Source organism: Gorilla gorilla, chromosome 23, assembly GCF_029281585.2.
Source record: "Gorilla gorilla gorilla isolate KB3781 chromosome 23, NHGRI_mGorGor1-v2.1_pri, whole genome shotgun sequence".
Classification (NCBI taxonomy): Eukaryota; Metazoa; Chordata; class Mammalia; order Primates; family Hominidae; genus Gorilla; species Gorilla gorilla.
The window spans coordinates 45,036,477-45,062,369 of NC_086018.1; the positions used below are offsets into that span (position 1 = coordinate 45,036,477).

The window sequence follows — 25,893 nt, forward strand, 5'->3', positions numbered from 1 at the left end:
GAACCGCTTGAAATGATGAGAGAGAACAAGCCTCGGAGCCCTTACAGGGTGGAAATTGTGTCTGTTCTCCAAAGCAAGAACAGAAAACTTTAGAAGTCCCCGGCATCAGGTAGGGAACTTGGAAGGGTTTTCCCTCAGTAGTGGTAGTATAGAAACCTAAACGAAATACTGCTCTGGCCCCAAAGCTTAAAAACAGGATCCCACACAATTAATCTGTTCCCAAATGACTTAATTGCATCCCAGCAAAAATTCAAAGATATTTATAGGAATACAAAAATATCAGGTTCCCAACAAGATAAAAGTGACAATATCTAGCTTTCAAAGGCATTGTCAGCCATGCACAGAAATGGAAAAGATCGCAGATAATGAGAACAAAAGTCAATCAAAACTGACCCAGAAATGGTACAGATGTTAGACTCGTTAGTTAGGCAGAGTCATTAAAGCAGGTATTATAACTGTATTTCATATGTTAAAAATCTGGAGAAATAGATAAAGACATGGAAGTAGAGACATGGAAGATATAAAAATGATCCACATTGAACTTACAGAGAGGAAAGACCATGTCTTAAATGAAAAGCATACTGTGTGGGATTATCAGCAGATTAGACTTTGTACAGGAAAAGATTCATGAACCTGCCAACACAGCAATAGAAACTATTCAAAATGAAACAGAAAAATATGAACAGAGTCAGTGAACTGTGGGACAATTTAAGTAGCTTTATATACCTGTAATCTGTGGTCCCCTAAAGGGAGGGAACAGAAAAAATATTGGAAGAAATAATACTCAGTTAAAAAAAATCGTATGGAACCTATAAACCTGTAGAATTGAGAATGTGAATGAATGCCAACTGAGCAGAAAACATGAAGAAAACCAGAACAAGGCACGTCATAATCCAATCGCCCAAAACTACTAATATAAAGAAAACATCAGAAGCATCCAGAGGAGAAGAGACACCCTGCATCACAAAGGTAAGCATGACAACAGCAGTCTCATTGGAAGCATCAAGCCCGGAGACAAGGGAGCAGCCTGTTTGGATTATTCAAAGAACAGCAAACCAGAGAAACCTGTTAACCAGCAAAAGTATCTTTCAGAAATGGAGGTGAAATACATGCTGTTTCAGACATATAAAAGCTAAAGGAATTCGACACCAGGAGACCGGGATACCTGCATGACAAGCAATAGGTAAACTTGCAGGTGGAAGGAATATGGTCCTAGATGACCGTGTGGACCTGCACAAAGATTGAGGCGTGCCCAAAGTGGCAAGTCTAGGAATGCATTGAAACACTTTTTCTTGTTATTGAAATATCTTCAAAAACAACCAAATGGTTAAAGCAGAAACAATAACAGTGTACTGTGGGTTTTCTAACACATGCCGCGGTGCGATGAAGATGACAGGAGCATAGGCGTCGGCAGGGAGAGATGGAAGTACATCGTGGTAAGGCCCTCACGCTGTGCTGCCTGTGAAGCCGGGTAATCGTATCTGGAGGGAAACCTGTGGTAAGGCAAGGACACATACCATCAGCCTTACAGTCACCGCTAACGTAACCAGACAGAGCTATGGCTAATAAGCTAACACAGGAGATAAAGTAGATTATATAAAATACTCAATTAATATAAAAGAAGGCCAAAAAAGGGAAAAGTGGAACAAAGAATAGATGGGACAGTTGGGCCACACCAATAGTAGTATGACAGGTTCTAACTCAGCCATGTCAGTAGGTGTGTTCAATGCAAATGATCTAGACACTTCAATTAAAAGGCAGATCGTGTTAGATTGGATTAAAATCAACACCCAACTGTGTCCTTCACTCGAGGGTTCTTCGGGCTGAGGATGGGAGAGGAGAAAGCAACTCCGAGAGAACCAAAGCTCTGCAGGGGTTCCTTTCAGGTACTAGGCTGAATATAGTTTCCATACTTTAGGGCATGGTAGCTCAAACCCATAGTCCCAGCACTTTGGGAGACTGACGCAGGAGGATTACTTGGGCCTGGGAGTTTGGGACCAGCCTGGGCAACATGGTGAGACCCCGTCTCTTAAAAAAAAATTAGCTGGGCATAGTGTAGTGGCAGACGTGTGCCTGTGGGCCTAGCCATGCGGGAGGCTGAGTTGGGAGGATTGCTTGGGCCCAGGAAGTCAAGGCTGCAGTGAGCCATGATCACGCTGTAGCCTGGGTGACAGAGCAACACCCTGTCCCCTGTCTCAAAAGAAAAAAAGAAAAGCCCACAAATATGAAGACGCAAATAGTTTAAAAATAAAATGGTGGGAAAAGATATTTCATGCTAACACCAATCTAAAGAAAACGGTAATGTCTATATTAATGGCAAACAGTAGATTTCAGAATAGAGAATATTATCAAGTATCAAGAGGATCATTTCGTATGATAGAGTGGGTCAGTTAACCAATTGGACATAATTTTAAGTGTTTATTCGTCCAGTAAGACTGTATCAAAATACACAGCAAAATCAGATAAAAATGCAACAAGAAATGGACAGAGACACAGTCACAGAAGGAGATTTTGAGCTCTTCTCTTCAGGAAGTGTTAGAACAAGTAGAAAATCAGGATATAAGAAGCTTGAAAACACTGTCAACAAACTTGACTTAATTGATTTTTATAGAAAATTCCAAGAGTGCACATTCTTTTTAATTTTGCACATGGAACATTTACCAAGATAGACCATATTTTGGGCCATTAAAAAAGTTTCAATAAATCTTAAGGGATTCAAGAAATATGAAGTATTTTTTGTTTTCTCTGAGCACAATGGAATTAAATTAGCAATCTTTAGCAAGATACCTGGGAAATCCTCAAATATTTCTAAATGAATTAAGTAACCCATGGATCATAGAAGAAACAAAAGGGAAATGAGAAGGTATTTTGAAGTGAATGACAATAAAATCCAACACTTCAAAATTTGTGGGATGCAAAAGAGTGGTACTTAGAAACGTGTAGTACTTCCCTTAGAGGGAAACCTATAGCACTAAGCAGTACTTAGAGGGCAACGTATAGTACTGAGTGTGTGAGAAGAGGCTGTATTTACAGGGAAACATATAGTACTGAGTGTGTGAGAAGAGGCTGTGCTTAGAGGGAAACATATAGTATAGAGTGCGTGGCAATATGGCCATGCTTAGAGGGAATCATATAGTACTGAGTGTGTCAGACGAGGCTGTGCTTAGAGGGAAATGGATAGTACCGAGTGTGTGAGAAGATGGCAGTGCTTAGAGGGAAACGTATAGTGTTGTAGAGAAGTGCGGACTGGTATCCATCATGAGCATAAATGTAAGGATCCTGAACAGATTTTAGTAAATCAAATCCAACAGTACACATCCCGATGATGTAGGGTTTATCCTAGAATGTGAGGTTGATTTTCATTCAATGTAATTATTATTATTAACATATTTAAAAAGAAGAACAAACCCATAAAAATCACATCTATATATGCAGAAAAAGCATTTGACACAATCCAATATCCACTCCCAATGAAAACTCTCAGTAAACAAGAACAGAAAGGAACTTTTGAAGCTGGATAAAGAGCATGTTCGATGTTTAAACCCATAGCTGACATAATAGGAAAGGGAGGGTGTCAATGGAAAGCTTTCCCCCCAAATCGGAAACCTGGGACAGTGTTCCTTCTTTCCACTTCTGTCCGGTGTGTATACTGGAGATTCTGGTGGCAGAAAGACAAAAACGTACATTCATTTATTCGTACATACATACAAACGTAAGTGGCATCCAGACCAAAAAGGAAGAAGTAAAACTCTCTGCTTTTGCAGACAACATGATCATATTTTTTGAAAGTCTGATGGCATTTACAAAAAAGCTACTAGAAAGAACAAGAGTTTAGCAAGGGTTCAGGATACAGGATCTACATACAAAAATAAACTTTGTTTTTGTATATTAACAGTGAGAAATGAGAAATTGAAATTGAATGAGCAATACAATTTATAATAGCATGAAAATGTGAAATATTTAGGGAAAACATTATGATAAAATATGTAATAGGCTTGTACACTGAAAACTACAAAACAATGCTGAGAGAAATGAAAGATGACCTAATCATGTTCAGAGATCAGAAGACTCGAGTATTAAATGTCAGCTCTCACCAAACTGATCATACATTCTACTCAATTGCAATCAAGATCCCACATGCTTTTCTATAGAAATTGACAAGCTGATTTTTAAATTCATATGGAAATACAAACTCCCTAGAATGGCTAAAACAACGCAGAAAAAGATGAACAAAGTTGAAGGACTTTGTTCACTTTTTTCTTTTTTTTTTGTTCACATTAGCTGATTTCAAGAATTATAAAGCTTCAGTAATCAAGACAGCATGTTGTTGCCATTGAGATAAGCAAAGAGATCAGTGGAATAGAAGAGAGTGCTGAGAAATGGAACCGTGCATATGTGCAATGATTTCCAAAAAGGTACAAAAGAAATTCAGTGGCAAAGCATATATTTGTTATGCGTATAATCGTTATATATGTTGAGCAAATGAAGAAGTTCCAATTGAAAATTCACATCAGAGGAAGGAGTTTGAATTCATATTTTGTGCCATGTTAAAAAGTTACCTCAAAATGAATCAGAGACCTATGTTTTGTTTTTTAAATTTATTTTTATTTATTTAACTTTTTATTTCTATAGGTTTTTGGGGAACAGGTGGTATTTGGTGACATGAGTAAGTTCTTTAGTGGTGATTGGTGAGATTTTGGTGTACCCATCTCCCGAGCAGTATATACTGAACCCAGTTCGTGGTCCTTTATCCTTCACCCCCTTCCCACCCTTTTCCCCTGAGTCCCCAAAGTCCACTGTGTCATTCTTATGCCTTTGAATCCTCATGGCTTAGCCTGGTTGGGGTGAGAGACTAGTCTTCTAAGTGAAGTTAACTCAGAGACCTATGTTTGAAACCTAAAGTTATAAAACTTCTGCAAGGAAACACAGAGCGTCTTTGTGTGACCTTAAGCTAGGCAAGCAAGATTTCTTGGAATAATGGCCAAACCCTCAGACATTAAAGAAAATTTGGACAAATAAATCGGACTTTACCAAAATTAGAATCTGTTTTTCAGATGATACTATTAATATAATAAAAAGACAAGCTGAAGACTGGGCGAGCCTTCCAGAAGTGCGGGTTGCGACAGAGCCCAGGGCCAGGCCTGCCTTCTGGACTCTCCCTGTCTTGTCCAGCCCACTCCTCTTCCCTGGGCAGCTTTGAACTGCGGGTTCCCTGGCCTGGAGCACAGTCAGAGCCCCTGGAGCTTCAGGCACCCAGGGAAGCGGCTCCGTCATCTGCATTTTTAAAGGAAGTAAATCAGATTTGTTGTTGCCTTCTCATATGGAAATGACCCTGTTTTGGAGGGGTGTGCTGAGTAGCTCCTGTGCATGTCTGTGAGGTGAAAATGATTTAATACCTTGTTGCTTCAGTGCCATGTAGCTCTAGAAGAAGTTGTATTTTAGATTATGTTACTGTCAAAAAAATAGACCTCAATACTTCTCTAGAGATGAAAAGATTGCGTGCTGTGGCGCCAGATAAACACCATTTCTTTACAATCTGCCAGGAGGATTTATTTCATTCTGCGCTCATGTTTGCTGAGATTCTGAGAGCGAGTGGTCGCGTTCCTGTCCCTCGGTCCCTGTCCCCCACGGCCCAGGAATGAATCTGGTGTGACCTCTTCCGTCTTGCCTGCCTGTGCATACTTAGCTGTGTCTTGGGTCTGACCTGTCTTCAGCCCCATCCTTGTGTTGAGCGTGTGAGAAGACAGCAGTTGTGTGACACGACGTTGACATTAAATGAATGGTGGAGAAGTTATCTTGAGGGAATGTGTTTGCAGTTTGGCCTCTGCCTTGCAGTCTGGTTGGATCTCAGCCCTCAGGGCCATTTAATGGTGGTGGGAGCATTCTGTTTGTCCCCAAATGTGGGACACCACCACACAATCCTGACACTAACATCCCCGAGTTGGTGTCAGACTCTATGAGCTAAGGGCTCGGTCCTTAACAAGAGCACCCTCACTTCAGACTCCAGCTGCACCTCAGTGTTCCCCAGGCCACCTGCACCTCTGCCCAGCTGGCTGTAAATTCAGTGGTGTCCATGACTTCAGGTTTGATTATTCATTAGAATGGCTCATGGGACTCAAGAAAGCCAGTCATTATGATTCCAGTTTTATGTACAGGTTAGGGGGACCAGCCAAATGTGGAGAATCATGGGACGAAATCTGCAAGAGTCCCGGGGATGCAAAGCTTCCATACCCCTCCCCAGGGGGCCCAGGGACACAGCGCTTCCATACCCCTCCCCATGGGGCCCGGGGACACAGCGCTTCCATACCCCTCCCCATGGGGCCAGGGGACACAGTGCTTCCATACCCCTCCCCATGGGGCCCGGGAACACAGCGCTTCCATACCCCTCCCCATGGGGCCCGGGGACACAGCGCTTCCATACCCCTTCCCATGGGACCAGGGACACAGCGCTTCCATACCCCTCCCCATGGGGCCAGGGTGCTAACTCTCCTGCCATAGCCATGTGTTCGCCAACAAGAAAGCCCCTCGGAGCTTGGTGACCGGGGTTTCTATTGAGGTTCATTGCATAGGCCAGATGACTGAACGGGGGCCGCCTGATGGAGCTCAGTGCCCAACCTCCCTCCTCTTCCCTCCCTTCCCTTCACCCAGGCTCACCTGACTCTACAACCTGAGGCCTTAATGTGCTCTCTGGTGTCCAGCCCAGACTCGGCTGCTGCCCGAAGGAGAAGACCTGCTGGCAGCCTGGATCTTGGCCAAGGCTCCTGGCTGCCGCTTCTGGGGCGGGGATGGCAGGAGCCCTGCCTGTTTGCCTGCAGGGATTTGCCAGTGAGTGTCCCGTGCCGGGAAAGTGGAGCTGTGGGTCCATGATTCTGCTGCTCTTCCTTGAGCTCCATCTCTCTCCCCTGTTCCCTTCCAGCTCAGGCGCGCTGTCCCATCGGAGGCCTTGGTGAGCGGCCACAGTGCTCTGTCTTGAGCTGTCAGCCCCAGACTGCTTCCCCCAGAGTGGCCTGGGCCGGGGCTGCTGCTCGTCCTGGGTCTCAACCCTTCCCACCCTCTGCCCACCCTTGGCAGTGAGTGGTTCTTGGTGTTCTGGCTGGTGAGCGTGACTGGACCCTGCTTGTTGGGGACCTGGCTTTTCTAGCTGTGAGCGACATAAACCAAACCATGCAAATGAGAAAGGAGGTGGGCTCAGAGTGGGGGGCCTCTTGGTGCGGAGGGGCCGTGCTCACTGTCAGTGGCTCTTGCTTTTGTTTTTATCTTTTTAACTGATTAGAGAATTGAAATCTTCCCCCAGAATCAAAGCCTATTCATGGCTGTCCCAGCCAAAGCGTGATGTATTTGTGTCTGTTCTCGGCTTTGTGCGGGGGGTTGAAAGGTTTTCTTTGTCAGGTGTCTAAGTGTGAGCCATTATGCTGCTCTTGGGGTGATAAATCTGAGTGTCTGGTCCTGCATAAACAGTGTGTTTTATGCCAAGTCAATGGGATACATGTTTTTTCCATTTTAGCATAAATCCTGGGACACAATGTGTTTGCATAATTTATTTTTATTTTTAATCAAGAAGACAAGATGTTTCAGCAGAATTTTCGGTCTGTGGATCTGCTGTTTAAAGTGCTGGGAAAAGTGTTCAACAAATATTGTGGTTGTTTCTCCAGCTTGCCAATATGACACATCTCTTCCTGGTGACTTTACAATAATAACGTTGCCTTGCCCTGCCACATAAGGGCTTTATGAAAAAACCTTTTCAGCCTGAAATATGACAATAATTACACCTGCCTGCTCATTGATTGTATGTATACTCTTATTTCCAGTGAAATGGAAATTTCAAATTCAGAATTATTGCCAACCAAATTACCTTTATCAGTGAAAGAGCATCTGCTTGCAATTACTTATAAAATAAGAAAAATGAATCCTTTCGGCATGTACATTTGCACTTTGATGTGTATAAATGGGAAGTAATGCCTGGAGTTTAGCAGCCCATCCTTCACCGTGCCCAGATGGGAGGAGGCTTTCCCGCTGGGGATGCACGTCCGGGGGTGGTGAGGCCCTGGCTGGCCGCGCCCGCACCCTTCATGACGTGCTGCCAGAGAAGCCACGGAATCGTGCTAAGTGACCACTTCCGTGTGAAGAAGGACACTCCCCGGTGCCTTCTGGATGGATGTCCCATGGGCTCCAGAATCAAGCCGGCTTAGCCAGGCTGTGTTGGATGACTCAGCGGAGCGCTTGCCATGGAGTCCCTTGCTGTGGCCACCGTGGTCTCGTGCTGTGCCTGCCATCACCTCTGGGTGGGCTGGGTTTTGCCTTTTCACTCCTTTCAGGAGTTCAAGGTCCTGTGTCAGGCAGAAGGCCAGGCACTCAGGACACAGAGAGCTTGTAATTCGGGTGCAGTGCACAGCTTGGAGCCTGAAGGCTGGATTGCCTTGTCTGTTTCCTACAGGCTGCTGAGCCCCCGGTGGGCAGAAACAGGCCTTGTCTTCCCTATAGCTTTGCTTTCAGAGGCAACCCTGGGAAGTGGAGGCCCTGGTCAATCTTTCCTTAAGGAACCAATGAGAGAGGAGCCTCTCGCCCTGGAACGGCCTTGCCTGTGCCTGTGAGGTTAACGCTGTGTCCGGTTTTCTGGTTAGTTCCTTGTGACCGGGTGCTCTTGCAGATGTACTGGGCTTTGCCCTGAGGAGGGTGGGTGGCTCTGCCCAGGGCGCAGGTGCCCAGAGACGCAAGGGTGGGTCCATGCTCAGCTCTGGTGGTGTGGGGTCGTTTCAAGGGGACAGAGTGGTGGCAATCCTCAGGCCCATCTTGGCTCGCCTGCCTCCTTGCGTGCACCTTTGGACAGGTCCCCTCACCTGCCTCACCTCACAGGTGAGGGGCCGGGGTCCCCAGGGTCAGGGTGTGAGGTGTGTGCCCCCCTTCAGGAGCTGTGCAGTGGGAATTCGGTGCAGGTCAGCCGGCCATTGCACTCTGGCTGGAACGGGCTCCTTCTCCTCAAGTCAGTGTCCCTCAGGGAGGGGCGGAGGGCTTGGTGGCCTCTGTGCTTTCCACCCCTAAGTCCCTGCAAGTGGGGCAAGAAGGGTTAATTTGTACTCTGTTTAGTTACCACAATGACAGGTGTTCCAGAAATATGTGTTTAAATTTTCAAGTCTGTTTCTTGCCAGTTTGTGTTGGAAAGATGTCACCTGCTTCCCAGGCCCGTGGTAGAGTTGTCTGTTTTCCCAGGTGGGGACATGCCGAGCTCCGGCACAGGTGGGCTGCTGCTGCTCTAGGCAGGTGACAGACTGGCCGGTGAGCCACGGCTCCTCTTCTGCGTGTGACTCTGTGGTGCGCACCTTCCCCAGCAGTCACCTCATCCTCATCCATGGCAGAGGCTGCCCTGGGTGCCAGGCTGCCTGGTTAACAAATGCGTGCCCCGCACACATCACATGTGTGGTGGGCCATGGCCTGCCTTGGTGCCGGTCTCTGTTTCTGGACAAAGTCCCTGCCCTCGAGGAAGTCACAGTCTAGAGGATAAGACCCTCTGGCAAGTCCCACCCACACCAGGTCCCCCAGACTGGGTCCAGGGCCTGGCCCTGTGAGTGCTTGGTTGAGAGGCCTCATCGTACAATGGGCTTGGTTCTCACTGCATTTGTGCCTGGAGTGAGAGGAGAGAGGGAGTGGCCGCGAACACACACCCAAAGGGAAGAACACCCGGGCTCTGTAGCCCTATCTAAAGCTCGCCTGAAGCCTCCTGTGTAAAATGTGGGCACAGCACTCGTGTCCTGGTGATTAGCCTGTGACTGTCCCACTGCTGCCTTGGTACACTGGGGCCCTGCCCTGGCAGCATTGGAGAACCTTCAGAGCAGCAGCCAGACAGGGATGTGCAGTGTGGCTGTGTGTCCCAGGAGGCCCCAGGCTGCTGACTTCAGCTCATCTCCACGGCAGAGCTTCATTCATGCCAGCGCAAGGCGGCACCCACTTGCTGCAGCCCAGACGTCCACGCAGAGCTGTGGGCTGAGAGTGGCCAGTGAAACCAGGTGCCACCTGCCAGGCCAGGCACCTGCTCTGGAGCGTTCCTTTCACACTGCTGTCCCAGGCTGCCCTGTGTGGCCCCTCCTTCCTCAGGCGCTTTGTTTCGGCAGTGATTTTCCTCTGGAGCTGTCGCTGTCATCCTGGCTGCTCTTCCCCAAGTAGCCAACTGCTCCTTCATGGAAGCTCATTCTTTTTTCTGTGCAAAAGAGCCTTGTTGAGTAAATGGAGTCATTTTCTAAACAGCTGGTTTTAAGTGTTCAGACTTGAATTCCACGTGTCAGTGCGCTGGGGGCTGCAGAGTCTGATAGCAGCTTGGGTGGACTTCCACCCTCCGAGGGGCATGGGCAGAGGTCAGGCCTGGATGGTGGAGCCCCCTCAGGGCTTCGTAGAACTTTCTATCAGTTTAGTTTTGTAGCTGCAGATTAACTTCAGGTTTGAAATGATTCTGTAAGTTCTTTGAAAAGAACATCATGTTCTAGGGTGTGGCTGGAAAACTCCTCGCTATTGCTGTGTTGAGAAATAGAAGTAGAGGAGGATGGCCAGGCTGGGAATGTGTCTGTCTTCCGGTTACCTGTTTGCTTTCTGTACTCATTCGTTCATCACAGTCACCTGACAGACACTCATGGATGCTCAGTTGTGTGTACTGGGGGCCGGGGAAACAAAGGCGACACAGACCTGGACCCACACCTGACCAGCTCACACCCCAGGGTGGGCAGGCGCCCTGAGCACTTATGCCCCTTTCGTGATAAATGCTTCCATAGAGGTGTGTACAGAACCAAGAAGAGGGGGAGGCTCACAGCGAGGGGTGTTTCTGGAAGCATCTGGGAATTTTGACGTCTGGGTAGCCTCGCACTGAGCAGAGACAGGTGCCCTGGTGGAAGGCTGCCATGAGGGTGAGCCCGGGGCGCGGGGAAGCCTGCATGGTGGCGTGGGTGTTGTTGGTCACCTGGTGCCACCGCAGGAGGCATGGCATTACAGGGGAAGGCAGCGGTGAAGGCCGAGGAGGGAGTGGGGGTCTGGTGCCTTTCTTAGGCACTCTGACTTCATTCTGGGGGCCAGTGTCTCTTCATCTGTGGGGATCCTGAGACACCTCCTGGCACCCCCTTTGGTCTCTCCGTCCCTCGAGGGATGAGCAGCTGTGGGATTAAATTCTGCGGGGGCTTCAGCCTCAGGGGCCCCCCGGCAGCACCGTTTTGTTCTCTCCACTTGCCGCGCTGCCCTTTACTTATTAGAGACTATGGGAACCATTTTTTGGTAGTGAAATTAGTTTTATTTTAAAAATAAATGTCTTTAATAAAGCGCCAGTGGATTAGAAGGAAGCTGTTAAGTGAGCAACACACTGGCGCTGCCTCTGGACCTGCACTGCAGCCCTCCCCTCCCTCGGTGTGGAGCTCTTGGGGTGGGTGTCCTGCGTGAGCCACTGGGACCTGTCCTTCCTGTCTCTGTGAGCCTGTGTGGTGCCGCGTCCTTGTGTGACCTGCCCTCTGAGGCGTTCCCAGTGCAGAGATGTCACTGGCACGTCAGCATCTTCTCTAGAGTCTCTGACATCCCACCTGGAAGAGTCTGTCTGAGAGAGTCGAGATGAGAATCTGTATTTAACAGCTCCCGTGCTCCCGTGGTGATGAGGATGAAGAGGAAGGGGAGGAGGAAGATGAAGACACGATGATGTCCAGCCCCGTTTGGGAATCCCTGAGGTCACTGCCAAGCCCACTGCACCCTGGCATCAGGCCGTCCGTGCCCTGCAAGCGGGCCCGTGCGTTCCCTGTGCCCCGGCTGTCTCTGGGCCTGGCTCCTCAAACGTTTCTAGCCCAACACCTTTCAGAAGTGCTCCAAGGCAGGGGAGGCAATCCCTGGCCTACGTGCCGGAGACTTTGGACGACGGAGCTCGAACAGGCCCAGTGCAAAGATGAAATTGCATTGAAATCGCAGTTTTATCCTAACAACTGATGACGATAATTGACTTTATGGCATATTATGCATTGGTTTTGGTTTTAATACACAAATAACATTTTCAGTCGCTCAGAATAAACTGTCCTTGCTGCTCGAGTGTGACCCTCTTTGCTTGCAGCCGACTCTGGCATTGATGCGTCAGGCTCCCTGAGTCCTGAGGCACCAGCGTTCCCAGCCACTCATCCACCCAAATGTTCCACCTCTGAAGCTCTCATGGGGGCAGGGGAGACAGGTGGGCTTGCTAATGAAGAAGTGTGGGCATCTGTGGCCGTGTGTGTAGTCTTCGCCAGACCTCTTCATAAAGCAAAAAGCCAACCAACCCCCTGCTGTAGCAACTGAGTATCTGAAGTGAGCAGATGCCATCTGGAGGAGCCGCCCTGCAGGCTGCTCTGCTGCCGGGGACCCCCACCCCCGCCTGCCTCCGGGGCCTGCCTGGCCTGCTTGTACCTGCTCTCTCTGCAGGCCTGGAGCCCTTGGTGCTCAAGTTTGTTACTGCAGAGGCTGCACACAGTGGTGGGGGTGTGGGTGCCTCTGGGTCCAGGCAGCCTCCTGGAGGGCATTCCTGTGGGTCGTGGGCAAGGCTGTCCAGCCTCCCTGGTGACTTCCTCCCAGGCTGGCCCCTGGGGCTCAGAGGGGAGCCTTTGCTGTTCTGCTCCGCTCAGTTCTGCAGTTTCCACAATTAATTATTCACTGTTGTGTTGGGATGGAGCGTGTATTGCTGCATCTACCCCACAGTGTGAACCAGGCCTCATCCTGCAGGCATCCCCTGACACCCAGCCCTACAGGAGCCCCGCCCCAGCACGTTTGCCCTGGTCAGCTGAGGACAGCAGTGGTGTAGGGGAGGAGGGTGACAGTGAGGGCAGAGACAGTGAAGGGACCAGCTCCCACCACAGCAGGGTCCCGTCATGGGACCAGAGCTGCCCATGCTTTTCCAGGGCCAGCTTAGTGGAGCCTGCTTGGAAACCAGCCCCTGTCCTTAGGTGAGGGCAGCTCCCGGTCCCACGGCCCTGAAGTCCAGGCCGGCACTCGCATGTCTTGGTAGAGCTCCTGGTCTGTCAGGTGGAGGGCATTGCAGGATGGACCCTCCTGTTCCTCTTCCCCCTGCTTCTCGCTTGTTGCTGAAATATTGCAAGTTACCAGGGACTTGAGTAAAACAAACCAGTAAACAGAACACTAGCTTTTCTCTGGTATTTGTTTATTTGCCATTTCTAGAACTTTCTTTGAGGGAATGGAGATCCCTGTGAAGTGTTTCGGGGTCACTTCTCAGGGCAAGCCAGGATTAGGTAAGCATGGAGAGAAGGGAGGTGTGACTTGGAAGCAGGGTAAGGAAGTGAGCTGCAGAAAGAAGGCTCTCAGCAGCCCTCAGGTGCACCTGCGTTTTAAAAACCAAGGATCCACTATCCGGCTCAACTGGGCAATAATTAGTAATGATTATTTGTTTTTATAAAGCAGCACCCATTCTTCTAGGCCCTTTAGAGTAGGACCTCATGGGCAGAATGTTGGAAAGAGGAGCATAGGCACCATGATCACTGGGATTTTGCCTCCAGGAGTGACACCGCCAGGACTCAGCAGGGGGTGAGGCAGGGAGCACGGGGTCTGAGCTGAGGCTGCAAAGCTGCCGCCCACCACAGCTTGATGAGAGGGGAGCGCATGTGGCTGGTGCGAGTGTGTGCTTCTGGGAGTGATGCTTGGTAAAGCCTGGCTCTTTCCAGAGGCCCAGCTGTCTTAGGGGTGTCCCCATCCTGCAGTCGAGGGGTGTCCTTCACCTGGCCTGCAGGCCTTGTGTCCCACTTGCGCACTCGACAGTTGGGTCCAGGCATAGGTGGAGCATTTCCCTGGACAAGATTGGGCCCCTCCGGAGGAGCTGGCAAGCTCATCTCCTCTCTCTAAGCCCCTCCTGGGACACCAGCCTGGGTCTGTGGAGCTTCTGTGGAGCGGGGAAAGAGCGCCTATCTGTGGAGCCCCATGGTGTGGGTGTCGACTCAAGCCCCCCCATCTTCCTGGGTGTTAGGGCGTGAAGCACCCGAACGTGGCCATGATTATAATCATCACGTGAGCAGCACCGCCATCTTTCGCTTTCCTGTAGGAAGGGAGAGCTGTAGTCTCTCGTTAATAGAATCAGTTCTTTGCTCCTTGGGGGTTGTTGCTTGGGATTCCCTGTTGGAGTGGGGTTCTGAGGCGGGCGCAGGCCCTTGGGGGACAAGTGACCTGGCTGCCAGTGCCTCCAGAGGGCTCCCCTGACAGCCTTGGGGCCTGTGTTTGTTTTGTGCAGAGCAAGTGCACCGGCACCTGGACCAACACGAAGTGAGATACCTGCAGTTTGCCTTCCGCTGGATGAACAACCTGCTGATGAGGGAGGTGCCCCTGCGTTGTACCATCCGCCTGTGGGACACCTACCAGGTGAGCTCTCCTTCGCACCCTCCGCCATGGGGGTGCCAGGAGCCCGGGCCGTTTCCTGTCGCCTTCTGCCCTGGGCCTGTGTGCTGCATTCGATTTTGTCTTCCAAGCGCTCTCTCCATTGAAATGTGGTCTTTAAAAAGTAGATTCCTGGCCGGGCGCGGTGGCTCACGCCTGTAATCCTAGCACTTTGGGAGGCCGAGGTGGGCGGATTGCCTGAGCTCAGGAGTTCGAGACCAATCATGGGCAACATGGCAAAACCCCGTCTCTACTAAAAACACAAAAAATTAGCCAACTGTGGTGGCCCACACCTGTATTCTTAGCTACTCAGAGGCTGAGGCATGAGAATTGCTTGAACCCGGGAGGCAAAGGTTGCAGGGAGCCAAGCTTGCGCCACTGCACTCCAGCCTGGGCAGCAGAGTGAGACTTCATCTCAAAAAATAAATAAATAAAAATAAAAGAGTATACTCCTGGCATGCTTTTTATCTGAGGAGATGTAAAACAGGGAAAAGAACTTCAGGCCGTTCTCTTTGTGGCTGAGTTTCATTCTGCCTGCGTGGTGACAGCAGCCTTGAGCTCTCTGGGAAGTTACATACTGAGCAGTGTGCTAGGAGGATGCGAGGGATGCCGGTGACTCTGCTATGAGTTTGAGCTGCTTCTGCCAAAAATCTCACGCTCAGGACTCACACCTTGTCTGTATTTTGAGTTACATATAATAAAGATGTTTTTAAAAATCACAGATTCAGTGTGGTATGAAATTTTCTACTCTTCACCAATTCTGATGAAATTCAATTCTTTAGTAGGTTGAGTTTTCTGGAACAAGCCACCTCTCTTCCCTTGAGTGTCCCATCACTTATTCTAGCACCTTTTCATTTTGTTCGAGATGTTTGCTGAAGCGGAGGCGGTGCTGTGAGGGATTTACGTGCCAGCCTTTCATCATCAGTTACAAATAGCAGGCACCATTATGTGGGATTAGGAATCAAATCTCTACAGAGTGCTAAAGAAAGAAGCGTATGGCTGGTTTTCATCCCGACACCTCAAGAGCCAGGCTTTCTACCACAGTGAGCACAGTCCTTCATGGGCTGCATGTTCGGGATTTGCAGGGGGGCAGCTGCCCTTGGAGGTTGATGCTGGGGGATGGGCGTTTCTGGAAAGGGGAGCTCTTGGTGGGAGGCTTTTTCTAAGGCCGCATAGGTCCCAGGCACTGCGTTGGGTCCCAACATTGGTGCCTCACCCGTGGAGGTGGGGAAGGCTGGGCGTCCCAGAGCAGCTAGGGAGGGCCTGGGGGTCGTTCTGACCAGCTGCTCCCACAGGGCCTCAGGCTGCGTGCGTTCTTCCCACAGGACAGGGTGCCTGCTGGGCCTCCGTGCTCTCCAGTCTCTCATTCTGAGCCTGTTTTCGTATGAGTCATCTAGAACGGTGCCCCAAAGCTTTGTTCCTGACACCGGTTGCTGGTCAGTGTGCCCCTTGGTGGGTGTGGGTGTTTCGTGGCTCTCAAGTCCTGTATTCTGACTTTGCTTTTCCTTTGCGCTGCTTGTCTGGTCTAATGATCTCACTATGGAAATTATCACCAGTCAGCAGACTGTCATTCGTGTCCGCGACTTGGGTTTTGCTCTTCGAAGTGTTTGGCAGCTACAGAATTTCTGGCCAGCAGCATTTGCTGGGACATAAAGCCTTACCTTGGGCTGTTTGGTTAAAGTAGCTGTCAGTCTAGTGCTATTGATCAGCTCTCTGTAACATGACAGGAAACAAAACTTAATATCCTGTAAATTGCGAATGCTCTCCGTTTTTGTGATTGGTTAGGCTGTTTGAGACCCAGACCTCCCTCATTAAACACAGAGTTCCTTGTAATACTGTCCCCATTACGAATAAATTAGGTATTAAGTCAATCGCATTTTTGAGGAGCCAGAAAATGGATCGGCTTGCCCATGGTTCTGCACCACCTACCTAAAACTCCTAATAGGTATTAAAACTTTAAGCACAATTGTGGCATCTTCATTGAGTTAATTTTCTTGACATTAAATTTTGTCATGAATTGACTCATTTGTACCTGGGACTCATTCTTGAACTGACAGTACCCTGGTTATAAACCTCTTCATATCTTAAGAATCGGGGGTATTTCTATTTTACAGGGCCAAGTAACCATGAAATTGTATTGCATCTTTTGGCAATGAAAACACATAGTAATCATAGGAAAGCAATCGGGTGATTACTCTCCCCTAAACTGGGGGGTTTATTAGCTGAGCCATTACAGGTTTTAGTTACTCTTTAACCCCTTACAAGGTAGCTTAAAATCCTCTTGGGACACGTGTCACTAAAGGGTTGTTTATAAGCACCTACACCGTCCCAGGCCCTGAACTAGATAGTATATAAAAATTAATGAGGGGCATTGTCATGAGGGTGACAAAAGGCTTGGAAGAGGAGCCAATGATGCAGAGATAGCCCAGATGGAAGAGAATGACCCTGCTCCCCCAGGGGTCGCGTGCTCCCTCATGGATGCGTGTGTCTCAAAAAAAAAAAAAAAAAAATACCTGGGCCTGGGTCATTTGTAAAGAAAAGAGGTTTAATTGGCACATGGTTCCAAAGAGGCTGTACAGAAGGTATGGTGCTGGCATCTGCTCGGCTTCTGAGGAGGCCTCAGGAAACTTGCAATCATGGCAGAAGGTGAAGAGGAAGCAGGCATGTCTTCCATGGCTGGAGCAGGAGCAAGGCGTCGGGGAGGTGCCACAGCCTTTTTTTTTTTTTTTTTTTGAGACAGAGTCTCACTCTGTCGCCCAGGCTGGAGTGCAGTGGTGCGATCTCGGCTCACTGCAAGCTCCGCCTCCCAGGTTCATGCCATTCTCCTGCCTCAGCCTCTCGAGTAGCTGGGACTACAGGTGCCCACCACCATGCCCGGCTAATTTTCTTGTATTTTTAGTAGAGATGAGGTTTCACCGTGTTAGCCAGGATGGTCTCGATCTCCTGACCTTGTGATCCACCCGCCTTGGCCTCCCAAAGTGCTGGGATTACAGGTGTGAGCCACCTCGCCCGGCCGGTGCCCAGACTTTTAAACAACCCGATCTCAGGAGAGCTCACTCACTAGCATGAGAACGGCATGGAGAAGGGTGGTGTTAAACCACTCGGGAGAGTCTGACCTCCTGATCTCATCACCACCTCCAACACTGGGGATTACAATTAGACATGAGATTTGGTGGGGACACAGATCCAAACCCTGTGTCAGCAGTGGTCATCGATGGCTGAGAGCAGGTGCATGGGGGTGAATTCAGCCAGGATGAGGGGGTCGTCGAGCAAGTGGGGTCAGAGGGCATCGGTAAGTCTGAGAAGTGTGGCTCTGATGGGGAGAGGGAAGCTCGGATGGGGGGTGGGTGGAACCTGGGGAGGGTGATCCCACAGTAGGCGATCCCTGGGTGCGTGAGGCTGCTGGGGAGGTGAGGATGCAGGGCGGCGGCTGACTTGATGGGGGGCCCTGTGGGAGGTTACCCCGTGCGGGATGTGACTCAGCAGCAGAGGAGCAGCTGGGGTAGGCCGTGGACTGAAAAAGAACAACAGGTTCTGACAGGACATGCAAAGCCAGGTTCTTTTCTCTAAATCCCGGTGACTTCTTCCTCTTGGGGAACATTCAGGGCTCTGAGTACGGTGAGTGAGCAGCAGCCAAGCCGGCCTCCTGGGCCTGGGAGGTTCCATTTCCAGTTTGGTGAGGGCCACCTCTCGTTTGAGATCCTCGGCTGCCTTCAGGGCCGCGGGTACACCTGAAACGGTTACTTACGCTGCTTTAGAATGGCTACTCACACACATCCTGTGCAGGTGGCGGGGGACTCGCTGGTAAACGGGCGAACATCTCCACACTTTACGTTTCCTATGCCCTAGTGACTTGATGCTTTTTTTCTAAGAAAATGGAACATTTATTTTTGCCACGTGAGTATTGCAAGATGACTTCATTTGGCTTAAGGCCTTTATTAAATTCCTTTCTAGTGATATCCAAGAGGCCACTTGAATGTTAATCGTTGCACTTCTACCACCCATATCCCAAAGTGTATCTTTAATCATCACTGCCCGCGCTCCTCACGCAGGGCTGGCTGTAAATTGCAGGGGATGAAAGATGGTGCTTGTCTCCCTGGGCTTCGGATCTGGTCATTCCTCTACCATTTGCTTCCTCTCCTGAGGGTCGGAGCCGCCTCACACCACACTCAGGGTGGACTCCTGCTGAGGGCGCGTCCTCCCACTTCACACCCAAGGGCAGGTGCTGCAGAGGGACTGGAGTGTGAGAATCTGTGGCCAGGACACTTTTATACATGGAGGCTCTAGATTGCCTACTGGTCACCAAACAGATCTGGGTCCTTTAAGGAAAACGTTTATTTGAGTATTTCACGGAAGCCCTGGTGGGTCCGTGTTCTCTGTGGCGTCCTGGGCTTGGATGGAGGGCGTTTCTGCCCTAGTTCTGTGCTTAGCTGTGCATCCTTGGGTGAGCCAAGTTTCCGATCCTCGCCTCGAGGGGCTGCTGCTAGGACTGAGGAAGGTTTTTCGAGTGAGGATTGGCAGACGTTTTCTGTAAAGGGCTAGATAGTAAATATTTTCAGGCTTGTGGGCCATATGGACTTTTTCACAACTTCTCTGCTGTTGTAGCACAGAAGCCGCCACAGACGTGGGCAGCGGGCGTGGCCGTGTCCCCGTGAGACTTGCCTACCGAGGCATCAGCGAGCCGTGGTTTGCTCGCCTGCCCTAACCTATAGCAAGTGCCTCGCCCTGCACCAAGCACAGAGCAGGCGTCAGGCAAGATTGTCTCCCCAGCCCTTATCACTGGTGTTTTGTCCACTGTGTGCTGTTCACATTCTGGGCTTTGTTGCCAGGCAGTCATTGTTCTCTGAGAGTTTTTATAGAAGATGGAACTGGGAATCTAGGAGCATAAGCACCTTGCCCAGGGCCGCTTCCCTTTCATACTGTGTCACAGTGGCTTCTATTTCTGCCCCCCCATGAGGCACTTTGGGCTCCAGGGCCCTGCTGAGGCACCATGCGAATGGGGTTCCAGTCTCTCAGTTACCAGGCTGTGCATGGCTGGAGCAGAGGCCAGGAGCCAGGGCTGCCACTGCCAGTCCACATCTCTGTCCTGGCCAGAGCCCCCATCAGTGCGCTGTGGCAGTGGGGGCGCCATGGCTCCCGGTCTGTGGAATTGCTACCTTGCCAGCCTGTATGAGAGAGAGAGAGAGAGAGAGGAAGACAGAAGGAAGAGAGAGGAGAGAGAGAGAGAATATGAATGAATGAGAATGAAGATGATGCCGGGACATTGGGACTCAGCGTCGCAGCCTTCTGATTTCCATGCGGGAGGAGCTATCTGATTGTGTTCCTCCTGTACCCTGTGGGTCTGGCAGTCTGGCAGTGCCATTTCTGAGATACAGCCCTACATTCCAGGACACCAGTCGTGCCAGCCAGGGGCATGGGGCAGAGGTCAGGGCCAGAGCCTCCAAGCATGTTGGATGCCAACTGCCTGATGGGACCCCCATCTGTCCATTGCTGAGAGGGGCCACACAGACCCCTGCAGGCCTTGAGGCACATCTCCCAGAGGTAGCTTTGATCAAGAAGCAGCCTGTTCTGCTGCCGCTGGTGCATCATCATGGCACCCGATCCTTGTTCAGTATCTTAGGTGAAATGTCTTCATTTTATTTTCTTCAGCATGGCCAGTGCAAGCCTCGCCATCCCTGGGGAGGGAGCGTCAGAAGGTCGCTGGAGGTGGGGCCTGCACTTTGCAGATGTCCCTGATATCTCTCAGGACAGAGCTTGATCCTGCGCACCTTGGGCCCCGAATCACTCAGCCCACGTGCAGTTATCAGCGCCTGCTCCGGGTTGGGCCCTGCTCTCAGCACTCAGGCACAGCAACGGGAAAGCTGGGCCTGCTGTCGAGGGCTCTTTTCCCAGAGAGGGATCCTGACAGCAAACCAGCAGCATCTCTCAGGCACCTTTCAGGTGATGAGGCCATGTGGTGGGAGGCCACGAGAGCCGGCCCCAGGCAGGGTGTCCATGGCAGGGTGTCCTGAATTGAGATCTGTGCTGCACGATGGGGCCCCAGGTTCTAGTAGGAGGATTCTGGCTTGGAGTGCCTGGGCCAGGACAGAGCAGGCGAAGGGTGTGGGGAGCAGCAGGTGTGCCGGGGTGACGGGCACGAGGTCAGGGCCAGGATGCGGCTGCCCCCGGGCTTGCTGGAGAGGGTCAGCACACCTGCAGTGCTCCAGGTGAGAGACATAGCGTGGTCAGGAAAAGCTGTTGTGGGGACTGAGCGAGTGAGGGCCCTATCTAAGGCAGCAGCCCCTGCCACCTGCAATTTCGCAGCCCAGCTGGTGGCCAGCAGTCAGCAAGAATGCGATACAGGTGCCCAGGTGTGCTGAGGACGTAGGGAAGATGGGGTGTGTTCATCTTTCCAGGGGAGGAGGAGGCTTCCTGGGGAGACATGTGAGCAGGGACTGGGGGCTGAGTTGCAGCTGAACAGAAGGAGGGTGGAAGGGTGCAAAGAGGGTCCTCCCATAGGGCATAGAGCAGGTGTCCAGCAAATGAGTGAGAGGTGGGTTGCACCAAGGAAGAGCATTCCAAGGCTCTGAGGGCAGGGGGGCGCAGCGTGCTCTATGTGAGGTGCAGTTGAGTGTGGCTGCGCCAGAGTATTTGGATGCCAGGGCAGGTCCGAGGCTGCCAGACTCAGGTGGGGCCATGTGAGAGGCTCTGTGTGCCTTGCTCAGACATTGCATTTTATCTGGGGCAGGTGCTGGGGAGGAGCCTGTCTGAGTGGGGCAGGTGCTGGGGAGGAGCCTGTTGAGCGGGGCAGGGCTCTGCCTTTTACCATCGGTCCTCATAGCAGCCCAGGCAGCTGGGCACTGGGGTGGAAGGGCATCACTGAGGCCGTGCTGCCTGGCATTTGGCCCACCCACATTCCATCAGGGCAGAGTAGGGGGCCGATTGCTTTGTCTGTCTCAGGCCCTGCCCTTCCCTGCACCCTTCTGCTCTGTGCCTCTGTCCAGTGCCGTGCTATCCTGAGAGCCTCCGTCTGGCCCCTGTTGCTAGAGATTTATGCTGGATGTAAACGATTTACTGGCTGGCCACTCACTTCCTCCACCATCTGGGTGTCCTCAGCCCTGCCTTTCCCCAGGAGTCCTTTGGACCTGCTGTCTCAGCTCCTTTGAAAGGCTGCCTCGGGTCTCCACTTGCCCTTGCCAAGCCTGGGTGAGGGTGGACAGTGTGCTCCAAGTACCGCACCTGCTGTGTCCTCTGCCTCCTGTGCCAGGCGACAGCCCTTGGGGCTCTCCCGAATGTCCCAGGTGCCACAGCATGGATTCTGTGGGTCAGGTGCAGTGAAACTGATGATCGGGTTAACCTAATGAAGCTGAAGAAGCTGGTCTCCTTACGTTTTACTTTCTCATGAGCCCATTAAGATTTGAGGTCATAAGCTTTCCATGCCTGCCCGCCCACAGGAAGTAGGCATAGATCACTGTCAGCTGGGGAGGGATTTCAAAATGAGACTATTCAGCAGGACGTGGCTCGCTGCTGCTACTTTGCAGGGAGGAGCTGGAAGAGGGGTGTATCTGTTCCTTCGGAGTGGCAGTGAAGTCAGTGTCCTGGGGATTTAGAGCTGTATTTAAAGACATGTCTGGAAAGTCCTTAGCGACTTTAAGCTTGCTTTCTTCATGTATCAATCACGTTGCTTTTTATTGGGGCTCGAGAACTCTACAGGTTTCTTCCCCCTGCAGGCCTGGCGTGCTCCAGCACCTTTGGACAGGCGTGTGAAGGCCCTGAGGTCTGGTCTGGGCGCCTTCAGGAAAGAATGACTCTCCAAGTGGGCGCTCGGGACCCCTGTCAGCCTCCATGGCCCTTCACATGGGGCGGTCTCTCCTCTTTGTGGACAAAATGCAGAGTTGTGCTTGGAGCAAGAAAAGTGATTTTTATAATGTTTTGGGTGCTGACTCGTACATTTATGATAGATAAGATCTTTGTTCTTTCTGAAAAGTTATGTGATGAGGATTGAGGATTGTGAACCGTGGCTGCATGGCACCCGGCTGCACACGCGGCTCTGTGTTCACTGTCCCTCGGACTCTGCGGGAAAGCGTGATGCAGAGCCACGGTCACGGCTGTGCTCCTCCATGGTTTGGAAGTCCCATTAATGCGACTTCTCTCTGAGAAGTCAACCTGGGCCTCCTCACTCTGCAGACGTCCAGCTCCCTCCCGGAAGCGGTCATGCAGAGGTGTCAGGCGGCACTGTTGTAATCGATAGTGGGTGACCAGTCTGAATAAATTTACTTGTACTTGCTCCAAAGTAGACAAGAGTCCTTAGCCAACTCTGGAGTTTGAATTGAATGGTAATGACATTTCTTAAGGAGAGATTAAAGAGTTCTTTATTAATAGTAAAAACATGCAGCAGAACGGGCTCTGTTGTTAGCGGGTTAGCGTTTTGATGACTCTTTTCTCCCATTGTGTTCATTTCTTGCTCACCAGTCCCTTACTGAGGCCCTACTGTGTGCTAGGCCTTGAACCAGAATAGTCAATAAAAAAGAAACCGCCCACCCTGTGGGGGACCTGCTATGATCTCCAAACACAGCAACCTGTGAGTGGACCAGTTAACTGCTGTTCACCCAGGAAGCTGCTGCTGTGCGGATTGGTGTGGGGCTTGGTTTTGGTCCCAGAGTCCATGCTCCTTCTGGTGGCTGCAGCCTTGTCTCCACGTCCTCCCCACACCTGGCACTGCACCACCACGGCACCCCCAGCATCTGATTTTAGGAGGCGAGTGAAGAAAGCAGCAGGTCTTAGTGGGGATGGCCCTGGGTGGAGGTGGAGGTGAGAAGACCCAGGCCGAGGAGGTTCCCGGCCGTGGGCCCTGGTGATGGGGAGACAGGTCCAGGGTCCCTCATATGGACTCGCTGATGCTCCCTGGGCCTCTGGATGATGTGAGGTGTGGTCTACCTGTGGGTGTCTGTGTGTGTGGGTACAAAGGCCTTGCCCCCCAAGGAGGGTGTCCAAGTCCAAGTACCTTACAGGATGCCGGGAGGGCCCCCGAGTGGGACGGTGGACTGTTTCTGACAGGTCACGGCTCGGTAGCGGAGTGGTCCCTGCACCCCACTGTGTAGGCTTCCCTCTGAGATGTGCTGCTTTGCCCTCGTGGGGGCATCTGTAGGTCCTGCCGCTTCCCTAGAGGAGAGCCACGGGCCTGTGGGTCCCTGGCAGTCTAGGAATGCTTTGGGCCCCATAGTCCCTGAACCTCCCTTAGCGACTGGTCGGGATTTGTGCTGGGGGAGCGCCCAGGGACACCCGTTGAGTGAGGGTATGGTAGAGGCCATCTGGGGAGGGTTGCTCGCACCTGGCCCTGTGAAGGTGTGGCCACAGGAGAGAAGCCAGGGACACAGTGCCACTCACATTTGAGAGCTGGGCCCTGGCATGGGCATTGGGCTTGGTCTCTGTGGGACTGGGATCTGTGGGTAGAAAGAATAGGGCTGAACACGAAACATACCTTTCTGCCAGAGCTGCTGCTGTGATGGCGCCTGGGCCCCCTGAAGCCTCCTCCCTGCACTTGTCCAGGTTTTAACTGAAGAGGAGCCAGACAGCCGTTGACGTCTGAGTTGATCATCTCCAGGGGCCCCTCTATCCCAGAGCCCTGGATCCCCCCAGATCCCAGACCAAGGCTGCAGGAGCAGCAGTATGCCGGGTGCAGGGCCTGTGCAGGCAGCCTGGGAGCTTGTTCCCCAGGAGTGTAAGAAAGGCTGGCGGGTCTGCCCCACTCCAGGCCACAAAGAGTGTACTTTCTTTGGGGCATTTTTGCTAAGCTTTCAGATGATGTATTTATTAATATTTTATCTGCAGTGTGACCTTAAGCAACTTGTCTAACTGCTTTAGGCCTGTTGTGGGACGAAGCCCCAGAGGAGGGCTTGGTTTCGTTTGCTGTGAGGATTTGTGTTTCTCCTGATCTTAGCTTGTTCTTAGTGTGAGGATGTGGCGGAGGAGGGCTCGGGGACCTTCCCTGCCTGCATGGAGCAATTCTGTGATATACCAAGGCCAGCCCTACCCTCTCGCTAGAAATGCATGGCCTGGGAAGATTTCTGACAAGATGAGAAAAAAAGGAATACACATAGTCTATTAATGAAGGCTGCATATTAAATACGAATCATACATTTTTAGGAAAATTATTGAATTGTATCTTTGTGGCCGGTGATTGAAATCATAGTCCTAAAGAGTTGAGTAGATCACCTGCGCAGGGCAGAGTGCTGGGCGCTGAAGGAGAGGGGCACAGAGGAGAAATTCTTGCCTTCAAGGCACCAAACCTTCAGCACAGCTGGTTGCTGGAAATAGATGGAGACAGCCCCCAGCGGAGCAGCAAAGGAGAGGACCCAGAGAGGAGTAGTCCTGGGGCTGTCGGGAAGCACCGGCTGCCCCATCCCTGGGCAAGTGGCTGAGGCCTACTGCCCCAGGTTGGCCCCACCAGTGACGGTGACCAAGAGGTCAGGCCTGCAGTTTGATGGGACTTTGAGAATGAACACTCAGTTGACCTCATCCTTGATGGTGGAAGAAGCTTGCCCCATCCTGTGTGGAGGATTCAGAGCTGGGGTCTTTCAGAGCTTGTCGGGTGCCCTGGCGAGGCCTCGAGGCTGTGCGTTCTCCAGGCTCCTGCTGTCTGCCCCTACTCCTTGCCTTTGCTCGAGCTGTGCCCTGTTTTCTGCTGCAGACTCTGCTTCCATCTCTTTGGGGAGTTGCCCACAGGACTTCTCCAAAGTTCAGAGTTGACAGCCCGGAAGCCAAGGGCAGCCCCTCAGTCTTTCCCCAGACCATGTGGCTGGGTGTCCTCTTTGCAAGTTGGTGTTCCTTAAATGAAAGGAACAAGAGAAAAGCCAGAACAGGGTCCCAGTGGAGGCAGAGGTGCCTTCCAGTCTGCCCCTGGGCTGCCCCAGCTCCGCTGCTGTTGCTGCATTTGCGGTTCCTGGGACTCAGCTCTCTGGGTGTAGTTGAGAGAGGAGCCCCAGGCTGGGCCCTGCTGCTGAGAGGTGTGTGTGGACCCGTCTTATGTGTGAGGTGTGGTTTCGGGGTTTCACAGTACGGTAAGGCTCCCCTCAGAGCACCCCCTTAGCACTTACCGGGTCAGCCCAAGCCCAGGGTCACCCATGGTTGCTGTCAGGTAGGGAAAGGGTGGCATCCAGCCTGAGGTCGGGAGGTGGAGGACGCGTCACCTTCCAGGACAGGGTGGTCAGGCCCCCAGCACATCCAGTTCCTACGTCACTTGCTGAGACGGTGCTCAGGAGTCTCTGGTCAGGGTTCCTGGTTACAGAGGCCTCCTTGGCAGGCAGACGACAAGGAGTAAAGGGTGAAGGGCACAGCAGCCTTGCCTTCCAGATGTTCACAGTGGCTGCCACTGGGCCAGAGGAGCATGGGGCGGACAGAGCCATGGGAAGCACTTACAGTTCCCTGAGGCCAGGCCTCTCCCGCCAGCTCCTGTCCCTCTCTCCTTTCCTTTGCTGTCCCCCTCTCGTTTCCTCTGCCGTCCCCTGTGCAGGCCCCTCCTGCATTGCTTCTCCTGGTGAACGGAGCTTGCTG

At 51.5% G+C, this 25,893-nt stretch overlaps 1 protein-coding gene across 4 annotated transcripts in view; it reads left to right on the forward strand.

Moving 5' to 3' along the window:
• Positions 1 to 25,893, forward strand: part of TBC1D22A (TBC1 domain family member 22A) — a 408,936-nt gene that overhangs the window by 254,646 nt on the left and 128,397 nt on the right. For 3 of the 4 annotated variants that reach the window (XM_055374373.2, XM_055374374.2, XM_055374372.2), the window contains one exon: positions 14,219 to 14,346. The exons of the other annotated variant lie outside the window; for it this stretch is intronic. In XM_055374373.2, coding sequence (XP_055230348.1) covers positions 14,219 to 14,346 — 128 coding nt within the window. The remainder of the gene's footprint in view (positions 1 to 14,218; positions 14,347 to 25,893) is intronic. 4 annotated transcript variants of the gene reach the window in all.